We start from the raw sequence: 17,333 nt of genomic DNA on the forward strand, positions 1-17,333 counted from the left end.
CCAAAGGCTACAAATCAGATTTTTTTTAAAAAATCTAGGACTTAAACTATCCATCCCACAGACAATAGATAGTCAAATGTAAATCAGCATCAATTGTGATGTATCCAAGGAAATATATGATTAAGGCAGATCCGATACATCAAATGGCCTTGACTGAATGCATCTATACAAATAAAGCACAAGAGACCTGGGAGGAGGGGGGATGAAATTGGAGAGAGAGAATGGTGCTAGAAAAATTACAGGGCTAAAGAAAATGCAATCTGCGGTATCAGAAAGTGATGTGTTTTGTTTAGCGTATCAATGACCAAGCTGGCTGTGATTGCTCAAATCTGCCTGGGTAATCAAGGCAGCTGCAATGTTATCTAGAACATTTGGCAACCCCCTCAGAGTGTTTTGATCTGACAACAATCACCTGTAGAGCAGATGATGTTTATCTGTTAATTATATATATTTGCCACATGTCCTCCTTCATATTCTATGATGGTGAGTTTTTTCTCTGTGTAACAGATTCCTCCTACAGGGCTAAAACGAACATTTTTACACCTATCCTCTCTCTGACCTCCAGAGGGCACTAAGCAATGTTGAATTGGAGAGCGATCAGGATTATGCAGTCTGTGATGGTAACCATCAGTCAAGCCAGAAGTTGCTTTTTAGTGGTTGTTGTGAGTCACAGATGATTAAGTAGGAGTGTTTCCTCTCCATTGATGAAAGTATAAAATCCAATGCAAGCCTGGCTGCCTTATCTTTCTGTCTCCTATTCCTACTCTATCCTTATTGATGAAGCTAGAAGATCTGTCTTGACTGAACTGGGGGATCCCAAGACAAAGTCCCAAGATTGCAAAACCCATCATATTAAATCCACAAGAGGCTTCTTTTGATAGGGACTCATAATTGCCACATTTCTCTTCTTTAAAATGATGTTTCCTCAAATTCCTGCATTTGCTGTTTGCTCAGATTCTACTGGCACAAAAAGGAACTAACTTCTTTGGATTGATGGATTCAGAACTCTGCATAAGAATAAGGAATTTTTCTTTCTTTCTTTCTTTCTTTTTTACAACTGATCTCATTCAAATAAAGGGTCCAGTGGGATTTCTGGTGGATTTTATCTTTTAAGGGGTTGTTTTTTCCCCCTACATAAATGCATTTAAACCTGAATCTCTGCTCTTCACGATGAACACCACAGCACCCGGGGTTCTGAGGTTTCAGCCCATCTTGTTTAATGCCACTGAAGAAGTCAACCATTCATTTTTTGGCAGCAGAAGAGGTCATGAATTCTGTGAGCAAGTCTTCATCAAAGCCGAGGTGTTTTTGATCCTTGGAATTATCAGCCTTTTTGAGAACGTCCTGGTCATCCTTGCAGTGATCAAGAATGGCAACCTGCATTCCCCCATGTACTTCTTTCTCTGTAGCCTGGCTGTGGCAGACATACTAATGGGGATGTCCAATGCCTTGGAAACCCTCATGATTGCCATCCTGAGCGGGGGCTACTTAACCATCGATGACCACTTCATCCAGAACATGGACAACGTTTTCGACTCCATGATCTGTATCTCTTTGATTGCCTCCATCTGCAACCTTTTGATCATAGCAATTGACAGGTACATCACCATCCTCTATGCGCTCCGGTACCACAGCATCATGACTGTGAGGAAAGCTCTGACGCTCATTGGGGTCATCTGGACCGCTTGCGTCTTTTGTGGCATCATGTTCATTGCCTACTATGAGAGCAAAACGGTCATTGTCTGCCTCATCACCATGTTCTTCACCATGCTCTTCTTCATGGCCTTGCTTTATATCCATATGTTCCTGTTTGCACGCTTACATGTCAAGCGCATTGCTGCCCTCCCGGTGGATGGGGTCCCCCACCACCAACGCACCTGCATGAAAGGGGCTGTCACGATTACTATTCTGCTGGGTGTCTTCATCATTTGCTGGGCACCCTTTTTCCTCCATCTTATCCTCATCATTTCTTGCCCCACCAACCCACACTGCCTCTGCTATGCTTCTTACTTCAACACCTACCTGGTGCTTATCATGTGCAATTCAGTCATTGATCCTCTTATATATGCTTTCCGGAGTCTGGAGATGAGAAAGACCTTCAAGGAAATGGCTTGTGGCTGTTACAGCATAAGCACGGGGCAATGCATGCTCTGAACTCATCTTCACGCCTTTCCAGATGATGACTGCTTGAAGTGAACACGGCTGCAGTTTGACCCATCCGGAAAATACAATATCGGGGAAAGTGATGACATGAACTGGTTAAAACGCTGAAGCAAAAATCCTAAATACCTTTCTTTCTCCAATTGCCAGTTGCTAGCAGTGAGCCAAGAAAGGAAGAAAAACTGGGAGAAAGTGCTTTCTACTACTACTACTTCTTCTTCTCCTCCTCCTCCTCCTCCTCCTCCTCCTCTTCTTCTCCCTTCCCTTCTTTTTCCAGTGGTCTTTCAGCACACAAGAATGTCTCCTACTATTGGCAGTAGTTAGAAAAAAGGACATCAAACTCAGAAATACTGGGAAGGGACAAGAGACACGTTCCCTAATTGCATTAAAAGGAGGTCCATAATTGTTATTATTTTTTCCAACATTTTGAACAGGACTATAAAGAGGAAGATGTTCAATAGATGCATAACATAGGCTTGGAAAGCTGTTCTCAGAGAACTCCACATAATTACCTAAAACTATAGGTGAGTGTGGGTCTGAGACAGAAAACCTGCTGTTCTCCATGCAAAAGATTTGATTAATTGACGATTGATTTATTTTATAAAGCTGCTACTCCGAGTGTTAAGATGTGTTCTTACCTATGAATAAGCTCCTCGACATTTCAGAAGGACCGCTGCTATTTATTTGGCTTTAAGTCTCACAGAAATCACAGCGATCTTCTGTTTAGGACCGCGCTTTAATCATCGTTTTTATTATTCACTGGCAAACCGCTGTGTTGTGATTATTTTAAGCGCCTGTCACCAACGTCGTTCTGCCTTATCTAAGCATCCTTTTCGTTAGAAGCAAGGAAATCGGCAGCGGAAGAGTTTCGGAATTAAGTTCGCTCTCTTACGGAGCGTTTTGATTTTGTTCTCGGGGGCTGTGGGGCGCGGGGGGGTGGATGAGAAGCGCACGTAGCTCAATTCCTGCTTCTCTCCGGGCTCACCATTCAACTAGAAGGAGCCTGCCGGGTTCGGGTTGTGGATCATGGGTCCGGGTGCTTCATAGCTCATTAAAGCCTGCGGAGGAGAAAGCGCAGATGGGGATTTGTGTGGTTCATGCTTCCTCCAGTCCGAGTTCCCTGGCCTTCTGGATTCTCTTCATTTGAAACGAGGGAGAAGAATACCGTTCATTACTTGTTGGTGTGGGTTCAGGGGCTGCCACAAAGAAGAGGGAGTCAAGCTATTCTCCAAAGCACCTGTGGAACAGCTTGCCTCCAGAAGTTGTGAATGCTCCCAACACTGGAAGTTTTTAAGAAGAGATTGGACAACCATTTGTCTGAAATGCTATAGGATTGCCTGACTGAGCAGGGGGTTGGACTAGAAGATCTCCAAGGTCCCTTTCAACTCTGTTATTCTATGGTTCCATGACATGGTGACCCATTTAACAACTGCCATGACTGTTTTTGTGTGTGTGTACATTCAGAATTGTGATTTAATAACAAATGCATTCTTTAAAAAAAATAAGACTTTGGTGGGTGGAACTTGGACCAGGGGTGAAATCCATTAGGTTCTGACAGGTTCTAAAGAACCAGTTGCGGAAATGTTGAGTTCGGAGAACCAGTAGCGGAAATTTTGAGTAGTTCAGAGAACTGGCAACTACCACCTCTGGCTGGCCCCAGAGTGAGGAGGGAATGGAGATTTTGCAGTATCCTGCTCTTGCCATGCCCACCAAGCCACATCCACCAAGCCACACCCACAGAACCAGTAGTAAAAAAATTGGATTTCACCACTGACTTGGACTATTGAATATTGTTCATTCAAGGCAAGACATGGCAATGGATTGCAGTCACTTCCTTCTGAGGTGATTTTCTGTTTCCCAGTTTATTATATAGTCAAGGATGTCCTGGTAATCTCTCGTCCATTGCAAACCAGGTTGATCCATGGAAAGACAACCTGCTGAGGATCTTGAAATGGACCTGCAGAAAAGAGCTGCCAAGAAAGCGTCTAAGATTCATGGCTGATATAAAATATTATATCCAGTGTCAACATTTCCTGGTTTACTCTATGGCTTCAATTTTGATGACTCGAGTGAAACTGTTCCCATTCTAAATCTGTTGCTCTCAATATACCTTTAGCGGGACAATATTATGCTCTATGATCAACTTCATCAAATTTATTATGACTTATTTCCAGATGTATTGCCTGAGGATGAGAGATGTTGTCCAGCCCATCTGAGATTAACAGGTTGGGAAAAACTGATCTATAACTAATGAATGTATCCAGAGGGATATCCAACTCTCAGGCGTATAGGTAGAGTTGGTTCACAGACCCTATAAAGCAGGGGTCTTCAACTTTGGCAACTTTAAGACTTCTGGACTTCAACTCCAGAATTCCTCAGCCAGCTTTGATGGGTGAGGAATTCTGGGAGTTAAAGTCCACAAGTCTTAAAGTTGGCTTTGTATTATGTACACTTGGGTTATTCTCATCACCATTTATCTCACCGTTTAACAACTGTCTCTGGAACAATGAGAACAATCAACTGGAAATAGCTTACATTTGATAGTTTGCACTAATTTTGAAAACTACTATAATACTTTTCAAATGTGTCACCATTTCATTCAACATGCTAAGTCTAAATGTGGTTTGTTGTTGTTACAGTTTAGCATATTGACTCAATCCAACTGGTTGATTCAAATAAACCAATTTTGGGATAATATTGGTAGTCATACAGATCGTGACTTACAAAGGACTTTAAAGTTAACCTGTATATGCTTTTGAAGAGAATATTTGTAACTCAGGGTTGGACTGTTGGGTCCTTGGTACTCTCTGAGCTTGTTTAGTTTCTTGCAGATGACGCACTGATAATGTTATCTAGTTTGATAATGAAACATTTCTAAGAAAACAGCCAAGCTCAGAAAGCACCACTGTATATGCTGTTTGCAGGGAAGATCCCCGATAGTTGTGCAGTGGTCTTTTACAGAAACATTACTCTAAATGAAGTTCTAGAACAAAGCCTCAATTCAATTCAGTTTTTGGTATGCCATGTTTCTCTGAAAAACAACCTGTAAGCCATTACTGTGATGACCAGAATAATTATATCTAGCAAAATCTAGGAAAGCATTAGTTCTACAAGTAGTATAGCTGTTGTATCTGCTTACTTTTATATTCTTCTAAGGGAATTTAATTTTTCATTTGTTTTAATTGTGTTCACCACCCTTAAGGATATGTATGACCTGGAATACCTTAGAATCCTTTTAGTTGAGAATAAACCTGTGTGGTGTTCATACTATTAAGTGTAAATTTGGTTGTTTCAAAGGTTCATAAGTTACAATGGCTGAATTCTAGAGCAGGGGTCTCCAACTGTGGCAACTTTAAACCAGGCGGATTTCAACTCCCAGAATTCCCCAGCCAGCAAAGCTGGGAGTTGAAGTCCTCCAGGCTTAAAGTTGCCAAGGTTGGAGACCCCTGTTCTAGAGCACTTACTTTGACACAAGGTATTTCAGTTTTAGTGACTGTGTCCTTACTTCTGGCTGGAAAAAGCACCAAAGAAAATTCCACAGGAAAAGAGTGAAGTGTATTTGAGCACCATATGTCACTTAAAAGTTTCTGTTCTTGTAATCTACTCTTGACTGTTGTCCACTTAGTGTGATGTTGTACTCCCGCTTCTTAACTTTTTCTAGTTGTCACTTCTATTTGCCTTTGTCACAACTTTGAATTAATTGCACTTAATGTTCTCTGAAACAGCTCTGCTGAAGAAATAGTAATGTCTTGAATAAAATGGGCCTGAAATTACCTGCCAACTGTTCTCTCTTTTATAAGATATTAATGGATGGATTAGCAGGATAGAGGAAAGTACTGTAATTATTGAATCCTACCAGAGTGAACCCAATTACGGCCACATTAGCCCTTGAAACATTTCTATCTGGTTTCGGTGTAAAACCTCTTTGCAATCTTCCTTCAACAATTATTCCAACATAATGGAAATGAAGGATGTCTTGGAGTTGAAAGTGGCCTGGCAAAATACTGAAGCATCTTCGAGGCCCAAATGACTTGTACACATTAAAACCTTTGTTTAATATCAGAGCAGAGGTGGGTTTCAGCAGGTTCTGACCAGTTCTGGAGAACTGGTAGCGGAAAGTTTGAGTAGTTCGGAGAACCAGTAGTAAAAATTCTGACTGGCCCTGCCCCATCTATTCTCTGCCTCCCGAGTCCCAGCTGATTCGGAGGAAATGGGGATTTTGCAGTATCATTCCCCTGGACTGGGGAGGGAATGGAGATTTTACAGTATCCTTCCCCTGACACGCCCACCAAGCCATGCCCACCAAGCCATGGTGTACGCACAGAACCTGTAGTAAAATGTTTTGAAACCCACCACTGGATCAGAGGGGAGGAAAAGAAACATCGAAAACTGATGGCAGAAAAAGGACTGTTGAGCAGACTGCACACAAAATTGGGGGTTAATGTCTTCTTTCTCTCAATTCAATTCAAATCTTTATTGTCAGTGATCAACATATGCACAATGAGATCGGTTGAGTGTCAGTGATGCAATGGAAACTACTCTTATGCACCCCCTGGAATTGTTCTTCCGATTCTAGACAAGCTTCTGCATCTGAAACTACCAGGTAGAAAAAATAATCTTCCCGTTCTCAATAGAGCTGCTACTGAGAAAAGCCCAAACAGACATATTAAATAGGACCATGCACATAAGTAGAAACAGCCGCTGTATGAGCGGTCATTGAACCAGGGATGTCTGGATTGTATTCAGCTGCTATTCCTAATGTTCCTTAACAAACATGCTTTTATTATAATCTGAGGTTGTAGGAAAATATTGCAGCTAACAGGAGAATCCTATTTTTTCCCTGAAAATCCCTCCATCCTTCACTCACCAGTACATTCGGGGGAGGGAGAGAGACAAGCCTTCATTTTATTCTTCTCCACTGAGGTTTATAAAATTCTTCAAAGAGTATAGAAAATTTAGAGAGGGCACATCGTTTTGCTCCATTCCTTATAAAAGTAGAAGTTGCCTAACAAATGTGAGCGTAGATTCAAGAGAGAATCATATAACTGCAGTAATAAAGATTTTGAAATTCCATCAACAATGAACCCATCTTAGATAGAATGTAATTGACTGTTTATATAAAATAGAACAAAGAAAGAGAGGGAGGAAAAATTTAGCCCCTTCCATTGCTAGCAAACCCAAAGAAGCAGAGTGCCACTCTGTCCTTTTGTCTGCAAAACTAACTAATAGAGAAATTCAAATAAAATTTAATCTTTCTCAAGTTACCGGATACTGTGTTTACCATGCCCCTCTTCCATTTGGTCATGCTCGCACCCAGTTTAGTAAGGGGGGGGAGTCGTGATACATCACGTGATGATGCCATGATGACACAAGAAGGCCTGTGTTATGTTTGGGTATTGACGAGGCAGGAGACCAGGTTAGTGACAACAGCTCTTTAATATAGTGTGACCCAGCAAAACTCTGGAGAAAAACCTCTCCTTATATACACTTCAGCCAGAGGCTGTATCCAATCAGAAGCGAGATACTTCCCGCCTAAAACTCCCGCCAAAACTTACAGTAATACATTACACTCCTCCCCTCCCAGAAGGCACTTTGCCAATATTTGCATATTACTTCTCTACGTAGTCCCGCAGGTACGTGGGGCGTCTCCTGACTCTCCCGGACCTGCGCAGTTCACTTTCTGGAGTTGAGTCGAGCTTGCCGGAGGGGCTTTTCGTTCCTCTGAGCTCCTCCTCCCGGCCATCCGGCCCTGGATTATTTGCCGGCTCGGACCTGCTGTCCTCTAGAGGGACCGGAGGGTGTCGCTGGACTTCGCCTGACTCAGATAAGTCTCTGTTTGGTTCTTCGCTTTCTGTTTGTTCTCGGCTCCAGTCAGCTGTGGGGTTAATTAAATCATAGTCAGGGCTGGTCTCGCCTAATTCTGCCTTATCGCTCAATCTGTTTCTTAATTGATCTATGTGGCGCCTCCAAACTCTGCCATCGTCTATTTCCACTAGATAAGATTTGGGGCCCGTTTTGTCTATGACTATTCCCCTCTTCCAGCTTGGGCCGTCGCTGTAATTATGTGCCCACACTGAGTCTCCTATGTTTAATTCCCGGATTCTATCTGGTTTTGTTTTGAACCCGTCCTGCATGTAGTTCGGGTGTAGCCGGTCTAGCGGGCACCGTAGCTTCCGTCCCATTAACAGCTCGGCTGGGCTGCGGCCGGTGGCCACACAGGGGGTCCTGTGTTGGACGGTTAGGAATGCGTCGATCTGTGCCTGCCAATCGCCGGGGCCGCTTCGTGATAGCGCTTCTTTCGCACTCCGAACAAAACGTTCAGCAAGGCCGTTCGACGCAGGGTGGAACGGCGCTGAGAGGGCATGTGGGATGCCGTCTCCACCGAGGTACCCTTCAAATAATGCTGCGGTGAACTGTGGGCCGTTATCGGACACGAGGGTGTCCGGTAGCCCGTGTGTGGCGAAAAGGTGTTTTAGTGCTGCAATGACAGCTCCCGCGGTTGTGGATTTCATTAAGATGATCTCCAGCCATTTGGAGAATGCATCCACCACAATTAGAAATGTTTGGCCGTGGAAGGGGCCGGCAAAATCAATGTGTATGCGGGACCAAGGGCCTTGGGGTTTCTCCCACTCCAACACTGGGGCCGTAGGTGGTAGTGGTCTGGATTCCTGACATACCTGGCATCGGCCAACCCTGTCACTGATTTCCCTGTCCATTAGGGGCCACCAGACATAGCTCCTGGCTAACCCTTCATCCTTACAATTCCTGGGTGACCCTCATGCAGGAGTTCCAGGACTTTTTCTCAGCTTCTCTGGAACTACCACCCTATCCCCCAGAGCAGGCACCCCTTGCACAGACAATTCCCTCTTTTCTTTACAAACTCTTTAAAACGTCGCCCGGCACAGCGGCCATCCCTTGAACCCAACCGATTACAGTTCTTAAAACAATGTCCCGGTAGGAGGCCGAGCCACTTCCTGCGATGTGACTGGGCCAGAGTCCCAAGAGTCAATTAGTAGAACGGGGCGCCGGAGTAGGGTCCTCGATTTCCCGGGCAATGGGCATCTGCTCAATGCGTCCGCATGCCCCAGCTCTTTCCAGGTCGATGCTGCAGTTTGTAAGAGTAGGCGGCCAGAAAATAGTCCATCTGGTCAGCCGGGCGATAGTGCCACTGGCGTTGGGCGGTCGCCAGCCAGTAATCCCAATAGTGGTCTGTGGTCAGTGATAATTTCAAAGTCTCTCCCAAAACGTATTCGTGAAATTTTTCACCCTGACACTATTAGAGCCTCCTATCTAGCTGGCTGTAATTCCTCTCAGCCGGGGACATTGTTCGTGAATAGAACGCTATAGGGGCTTCAGTGCCGTTTGGGAGTCTGTGGCTAAGTACCGCTCCTACTCCATAGGGGACGATCACAAACCAATACTAACGGCAGTCTGTTGTTGTATTGTATTAACAGGCTATCGCTTGATAGCAAACTTTTACTGCCTCAAATGCCCTATTCTCTGACTTCCCCACGACCAAGCAGTGTTTTTCCAAGCAATTTATGCAGCGGTTCAGCAACGGTTGCCTTGTCTTTTAAAAACACGGCGTAAAGTTTACCAGACCCAGGAAAGCCTGGAGTTCTGTCTTGTTTTTGGGTGCTGGGGCTCTCTTTATCGCTTGACTTTGCTCTCAGTGGGTGAATCCTTTTTGTCTATTCTATAGCCCAAAAATTCAACAGATTCGACCCCTATCTGACACTTGCTTGCTTTGACTTTTAATCCTGCCGACCTAAAAATGGCCAAAACTTTCCTTAATCGCTTCCCCAGTTCTCTTAAATCTTCCCCTGATACCAACACATCATCGAAATAGGGTACGACTCCCGGTAATCCTTGTAGGAGCCGTTCCATCAAATTTTGGAATAGGCCCGGGGCCACACTCACCCCGAACTGTAACCGGTGCACTTAAAGGCACCCGGTGCGTTACAATGGTCTGGGCTTCAGCTGTGCTAGCATCTACGGGTAGCTGTTGGTACGCTTGTGCCAAGTCTAATTTGGCGAAAACTTGTCCGTGCCTAGTGAGTGCAATAAGTGTTGCACTACTGGAACTGGGTAGGCGCTCTTTTGCAATGCTTTGTTCAAGGTAGCCTTGTAATCAGCGCAAATTCTTATGGACCCGTCTGGTTTTATAGGGGTGACGATTGGCGTCTCCCATTTGGCATGGTCAACTGGCACTAGTATCCCCTGGCTGACTAATTTATCTAACTCTTTGTCGATTTTAGGTTTGAGTGCAAAGGAACCCTCCTTGCCTTTAACCTAATGGGAGCTATTTGGGGTCTAAATTGAAGGAGATAGGGGTCCCTTGTACTTGCCTAAACGGTCCTCGAATCGTCTGCGAATTCCTCCATTAGGGTGTTTTGCAGGTTGCATCCGTCCGGTGGGCGCCAGTCACCCCATTCCCAACGCCCGGAACCAGTCTAGCCCCAGCAAGCTTGGCAAGGTTCCTCGACTAACGTGATGGGCAGGGTCTTTTCGTATGTCCCGTACTTGACCTCGACGGTCGTTGTCCCTCGAACAGGGATGCGGTTGCCCTGGTAATCCTGCACCCGGGCCGTTGTTTCTGTAGCTTGCGCTTTGCGATGTGCGGCAAGGCTTTCACAAAAGTGTCCCAGGACATGATTGTGATAGCTGATCCTGTGTCTACTTCCAGTCGGCACGGTACGCCTTCAATGTCGGGTTTGTGAAGATCTTTTCTTGATGCGGGTAGCTGCGTGGTCTATGGTAACAGTCATTCGGTTTGACTTCGCTCTTTCTTTCCTGGCTAATCGCGGGTCGCCTCGCCGATCTCGCTCTGATTGGCTGGTTTGAAATTCGGCGGAATGTGGGGTTTGCATCTCTGACTCAGAGCCGCTCTGATTGGCCGATTTGAATTTTCGGCGGAAGGTTGGGGTGCTCGGCAGACTTGAGCCAGGTGCCCTTCCTTTCACACCGCCGCAAATGGCGCCCTGAACTTACATCTTTGGCGCTGATGTCGCCCGCAACTTCCGCATTCCTCCGGGTCTTCCTTGTCGATTTTCCGGTGTAGTGGACTTCTTCCTCCTCTTCGCTGGTTGACTCACGATAGGTTTCTTCGTGGTGGACTGTGCTCGGCTTTGCGCCCGCCATCGGCGTGAGTCGCTTTGTAAGGTGTCTGCTGCATGGTTGGACATCTCATGGGCTCTGGCTTCGTCCAGGCGTTTGCCAATGTCAGGTTGCTCTTGGCTAGCAACCGTCTCCTCAAACGGATGTCTCTGACCCCCGTATAAGTTGTTCCAGCAGCTCTTCGTCCAGATCGCGGTACTGCAATGCTTGGAGGCTTGTCTCAGGGCTGCCATATAGTCGCTGATAGACTCGCCTTCTTGTTGCCTCGCTCCCCAAACTCGTACCGTCGAACGTATTTGGACGGGCTGGTGCGTAGTGATTCTTCAGGAGGGTCTGAAGGGTCTGCCACGATACGGAGTGTAGCGGTGTTGGCTCCGCTAGGGCTTCTGCGATGGCGATGACTGCGGACCCACAGTGGCTTATGAAGTAAGCCCGTTTACGGTTGTCGGAGACTCCCTGTAGCTCGTTTGCCTCCAGGAAACTCTCGAAACGGGTCATATATATTCCCCATGTCTCCTGGGCAGGGTCAAACGGAGTGGGTGGCGTGTAGCCGGTCATCGCTGCATTCGCCGTCACCTTGCTGGGTTTGAGTCTCGTAGTGAGTTCAGCTCTGTTCTGGTGCTCTGCCTCAATATCCCACCTTCGTCGCCAATGTTATGTTTGGGTATTGACGAGGCAGGAGACCAGGTTAGTGACAACAGCTCTTTAATATAGTGTGACCCAGCAAAACTCTGGAGAAAAACCTCTCCTTATATACACTTCAGCCAGAGGCTGTATCCAATCAGAAGCGAGATACTTCCCGCCTAAAACTCCCGCCAAAACTTACAGTAATACATTACAGCCTGCTACCCTCTGCCATTTCGGATAGCAATACATACTTCCAATACCATTCTTGTATCCTTCCTCAAGACAGTACTTTTACACCATATTTGGAATACTGCATCTATTTTTGGTTGCCGTGATATAAAAAAAGTTGTTGAGATTCTAGAAAGAGTGTAGAGAAAAGCAACAAAAATGATTAGGGAGCCAGAGGCTAAACATATGAAGAACAGTTACAGGAATTGGGTATGTCTAGTTAAATCAAAAGAAGGACTAGGGGCTAAAAACGAATGAATATGGGTAGGTATAGTGGAGGGGCGGGTGGGAGGGCCCAACCGATGGTCGGAGGGAACCAGTTTGCTCTCAACTCACCATCATCGCTACTGGCTTGCCTGAACCGGGGAGAACCAGTAGCAACCCACCACTGTCTAAAACATATGAAGAATGGTTGCAGGAACTGGGTATGTCTAGTTTAATGAAAAGAAAGACTAGGGGAGACATGATAGCAGTGTTCCAATATCTCAGGGGCTGCCACAAAGAAGAGGAAGTCAAGCTATTCTCCAAGGAAGAATAAGGCAGAACAAGAAGCAATGGGTGGAAACTGATCAACGAGAGAAGCAACTTAGAACTAAGGAGAAATTTCCTGACAGTCAGAACAATTAATGAGTAGAACAATTTGCCTCCAGAAGTTCTGAATGCTCCAACACTGGGAGTTTTTAAGAAGATGTTGGATAACCATTTGTCTGAAGTGGTGTAGGGTTTCCTGCCTGAGCAGGGGTTGGACTAGAAGACCTCCAAGGTCCCTTCCAACTCTGTTAAACTGTTATTCTACAGTATTCCTATTCTGTTACAACACAGCACATAAAAATATCCCAGTTACACACCTAACCTATTCCCTAATGAATTAACCCAGTGTTTCTCAAACTTGGCAGCATTAAGTTGTGAGGGACCTCAGCTCCCACAATTCCCTCAGTGCTGACTGAGGAATTGAGAGAGTTGAAATCCACACAGCATAAACTTGCCAAGGTTGAGAAACCGACCTAACCTATTTCCTAGGTTTAAAATACGTTGAAAAACATTAACAAAGAGATGAGGCTGGCTTAGTCCAAGACGCTGAATCACAAAACACTTTCATGCAATGAGGCCCAACATGGCTGGAATTCTCCCAAGGAGCTGAAAACTGCAGTGGGAATTACCTACTTTCTTCTGTATCAAGTTAATTAAGGGAGAATATTTTTGAAGACTTTGAAACATGTCTTCCCATATATATTTTTTTTGTCACCTGAGCTATGTTGCTATTTATGGGATAATCTGCTGACTGATTTGCTCACTGGCACATCAATGTTTAAGGTCTATTCTCCCTTCCATTTCTTTCCCAGCTTCCCCCAACAATCTGTCACATCTTTGTTATGAGTAAGAGGAGATTGGGCAGACATTTGTCTGAAATGATGTAGGTGTCCTGTTTGAGCAGGAGGTTGGATTAGAACAGGGGTTGTTGTTGTTGTTGTTGTTGTTGTTGTTATTATTATTATTTACACAATACCCCAGATATCACAATTTTGGAAAAGAAAAAAGTGTAGATAGTCGACATTGCTATACCTGGTAACAGCAGAATTGATGAGAAACAACTTGAAAGAGTATATGTGGGTTTCATATCGTTATCTTTCCTGCAGTGCATGAAAACTGGTCTTACCATTTGAAATGCTGATGTTTTTCTGCAGAACTCATGGATTTTCCTGCTGAATGAAATTCTGGCTTAACTTTTGATTCCAGAGCTCATACCAACAAATTTGAACCGATCTCTCCAACAGCAAAAGCATGGGTAAAAGTAACATTTTCTATTTTGCATTACATGTGGATGGGGGGGGGGGAAGGGGACAAATGATCAAAGCTACAGAAATGGGGATAGGTCAGGGAAGAAGCAGTATTTCTCAACCTTGGATACTTTCAGTTGTATGAAATTTCAATTCCTAGAATTGGAATCAAGATTTGACAATCGAATTGCAGAGACTCTGGCATAAACCAGTGCAGGTGGTTTTAGTGGTACTCAACACACTGGGAGACCTAGGCAAGCACTTAAAAGCAATTGGCGCTGACAAGATCACCATTGGTCAGCTGCAGAAGGCCACCTTACTGGGATCTGCTCGCATAATTCGCCGATACATCAGGCAGTCTTAAACGCTTGGGAAGTGTTCGACTAGTGATCTGTGATATGAAATCCAGCATAATTATCTCGTTTGCTGTGTATACTGTCATTTTGTGTAAATAAAATAACAACAACAACAACAACAACAACAACAACAACAACAACAACAACAGAGTTGGAAGGGACCTTGGAAGTCTTCTAGTCCAACCCCCCTGCCCAGGCAGGAAACCCTACACCATTTCAGACAAGGTGTCAAACTTGCTGCTCACTGGCCGAATACGTCATGCGCTGGTCATGCCCGCACTCAGTTTAGCAAAGAGGGTAAAGTCACGACATGTCACACGATGATGTCATAATGACACAAGTTTGACACCCCTGGACTAGAAGACCTGCAAGATCCCTCCCAACTCTACTATGGCCCCCTGCAACATTCTGCTGGCCAAAATGGGGTGCGTGGTCCCCCCCACCGTACTCTGTTTTGGCTGGCAAAGTGTTGCATGGGGCCTGTCCTTTGCTATTCCCAGGCCGGCCACACAGGCCAGACTTAAGCACCCCATGGGCTGGATCTGGCCCATAGGCCTTGAGTCTGACACCCCTGGCTTAGAATCACAGGCGGTTGAAGGTCTGGGCAGGATTGCACCTATGCAATCTCTCTTGACCCATCACTGGTTCATGGAGGAGCTGCAGGCTCTAAAAGGGATTACGAGATGCCTAGACCATCACTGGAGAAAACCGAAGGATGACTCTGAATGGACATAACATAGAGCCACTATTAAGCCCTACCACATGATAATAAGAGCAGCAAAACAGAATTATGTCTCCACTCTTATTTTACTAGGAAGATAAATATTTGACTATAGCAGATACAGCAGGTTTGTTGTGTTGGTAGCATTTACCCTGATAAGAAACACACGTTATTGTTTACAATTCTTGGTTACCTAAAGAAAAATAGCAACAACTGGTACATAAAGATGTATCATGTTTTAAAACTTCGAAGTAGCGTTTAACCAATTATTGCACTTTTTTTTACCACCTGATATTTCTAATTGGTATTCCTTGTATAATCTCAATAATAATACAGCCAGTGGTGGGATTCAGCCAGTTCGCACCACTTTGAGAGAACCGGTTGTTAACTTTCTGAGCAGTTTGGCAAACTGGTTGTTGGAAGAAATCATTAGGGCAGGGAACCAGTTGTTAAATTACTTGAATATCACCACTGAATACAGCAATAATAATCCTTGAAAAACCACAATAATTAATAAGATTGCCTCAAAGCAATTTTACCATTATGAATGTTCTTAGTACATTTGTGTTGTGAACACAGAACAAACATTTGTGTTTGTGAATGTGCTATACCTTTTCTCAAAAAGGCTTTCGGGGAAAGGAACATGTCCCAGGGACTAAAACACTGAAGGAAATGGAACAAAAGGATCAAAAGATTAGTCAACAAAAGGTCAACCTGAAGGGACTCATGATGGATAAAAAGACTAGCAAAGGTTAGAAGGAAGGCTAGAAAGATATTTGTTTGGAATCCCATAATCCATATTTGCAACTGTCACCTATAGAGCATCCTGTAGATCAGGGATGTCAAACTCGATTGCATCACGGGATGTATCGTGACATATCACGATGTTTTTTTTTCCTTTGTGGGGCCAGGGTGGGCATGGCCTGCATATGACATATCCAGCCTGCAGGCCATCAGTTTCACAGGCCTGCCATAGATCTATATGCATCAGTTGGCCAAAACAGCTGAATATGAATTTATTTTACAAGAAGAATTCTCCATTCCTCTGTAAACAACAAAATACCTTATCCCACTAGACTTGAAATCCTGGGCTTGGAAAACTTGGAACTCCGTCGCCTTCGACAAGACCTAAGTTTAACTCATAGAATCATCTATTGTAATGTCCTTCCTGTCAAAGACTACTTCAACTTTAATTGCAATAATACAAGAGCAACCAATAGATTTAAACTTAATGTCAACCGCTTTAATCTAGATTGCAGAAAATATGACTTCTGTAACAGAATCATCAGTGCTTGGAATACTTTACCTGACTCTGTGGTCTCTTCTCATAATCCTAAAAGCTTTAACCAAAAACTTTCTACTATTGACCTCACCCCATTCCTAAGACGACCATAAGGGGCGTGCATAAGCGTACAAACGTGCCTACCGTTCCTGTCCTATTGTTTTTCTTTTCTTCTTCATATATATATATATATATGCTTATACCTTTATATACTATATAACCTTTCTGTATGATAGTTACATATATTGTTGTGACAAAATAAATAAATAAAAAATATATACACGTGTGCAAGTGAGGGAGCGAAACACTAAAGCAATAGTAATTCATGCAACTTATGTACTGCAGGATGAAATGGACTCTGTGTGCTGTTTGTCTCCTTGCGCTTTTCATTACTGCATAAGATCCCAAAGTTCAAATGTGTAACACCAGTTCCATGTATCCTTTTATCTATAATTATGATAAATCTAAGGGACTCAGTGGCTCAGTGGCTATGATGCTGAGCTTCTGGATCAAAAGGTCGGCAGTTCAGTGATTCAAATCCCTAGTGCCGCGTAATGGGGTGAGCTCCATTTTTATAACCATTTTATAACCACTTTGGGAGAAATTTAATAATACAAGTCAGGTATTGCAAAATGTGCTGAATAACATAGGCTACCAGATCTGAATTGCAAAAATCCAGATAACCACTAGATGACAGCAAAGAACTATTTTTTTCCCTTCTATCACTTTATGAAATGTATTGATAATTTTGGAGTTTTGTTTCTTAGATTTGGTAGCTTTAACATAGAAAAATGACAGCTCTATCTCCTTGATGTCCCTGTTTTATGATCAAAAAGACTGTAGTCTATTTCTATGGGAAAATCTTCCTTCCAAAGTAATCCTTCCAAAATCAATTCTTTTGCAAAATTATTCATATATCACTATAGCCTTTGACCATCTCCAAATGTATTATACCACACTTAACCAAGCTTATCCCTTTGATTAACGAAATCAAAGCTAAGCCCACCATTAACGGTTACCTGTCAACAGCTTTCAGAGGGAAGAAGTATTGGATAATAGAAGAA

General features: G+C 43.9%; 1 protein-coding gene across 1 annotated transcript; it reads left to right on the forward strand.

The window, feature by feature from the left end:
• The first annotated feature begins 1,170 nt into the window (after positions 1-1,170).
• Positions 1,171-2,154, forward strand: MC3R (melanocortin 3 receptor). The gene has a single exon (XM_058178501.1). It carries the CDS (start codon positions 1,171-1,173, stop codon positions 2,152-2,154), a length of 984 nt encoding a protein of 327 aa, XP_058034484.1.
• The last annotated feature ends 15,179 nt before the right edge of the window (positions 2,155-17,333 follow it).

Source organism: Ahaetulla prasina, chromosome 3 (assembly GCF_028640845.1).
Source record: "Ahaetulla prasina isolate Xishuangbanna chromosome 3, ASM2864084v1, whole genome shotgun sequence".
NCBI lineage: Eukaryota > Metazoa > Chordata > Lepidosauria > Squamata > Colubridae > Ahaetulla > Ahaetulla prasina.

Coding starts and splice junctions, on each gene's coding strand:
- MC3R (XM_058178501.1), top strand. CDS start 1,171: ATGAACACCACAGCACCCGGGGTTCTGAGGTTTCAGCCCATCTTGTTT.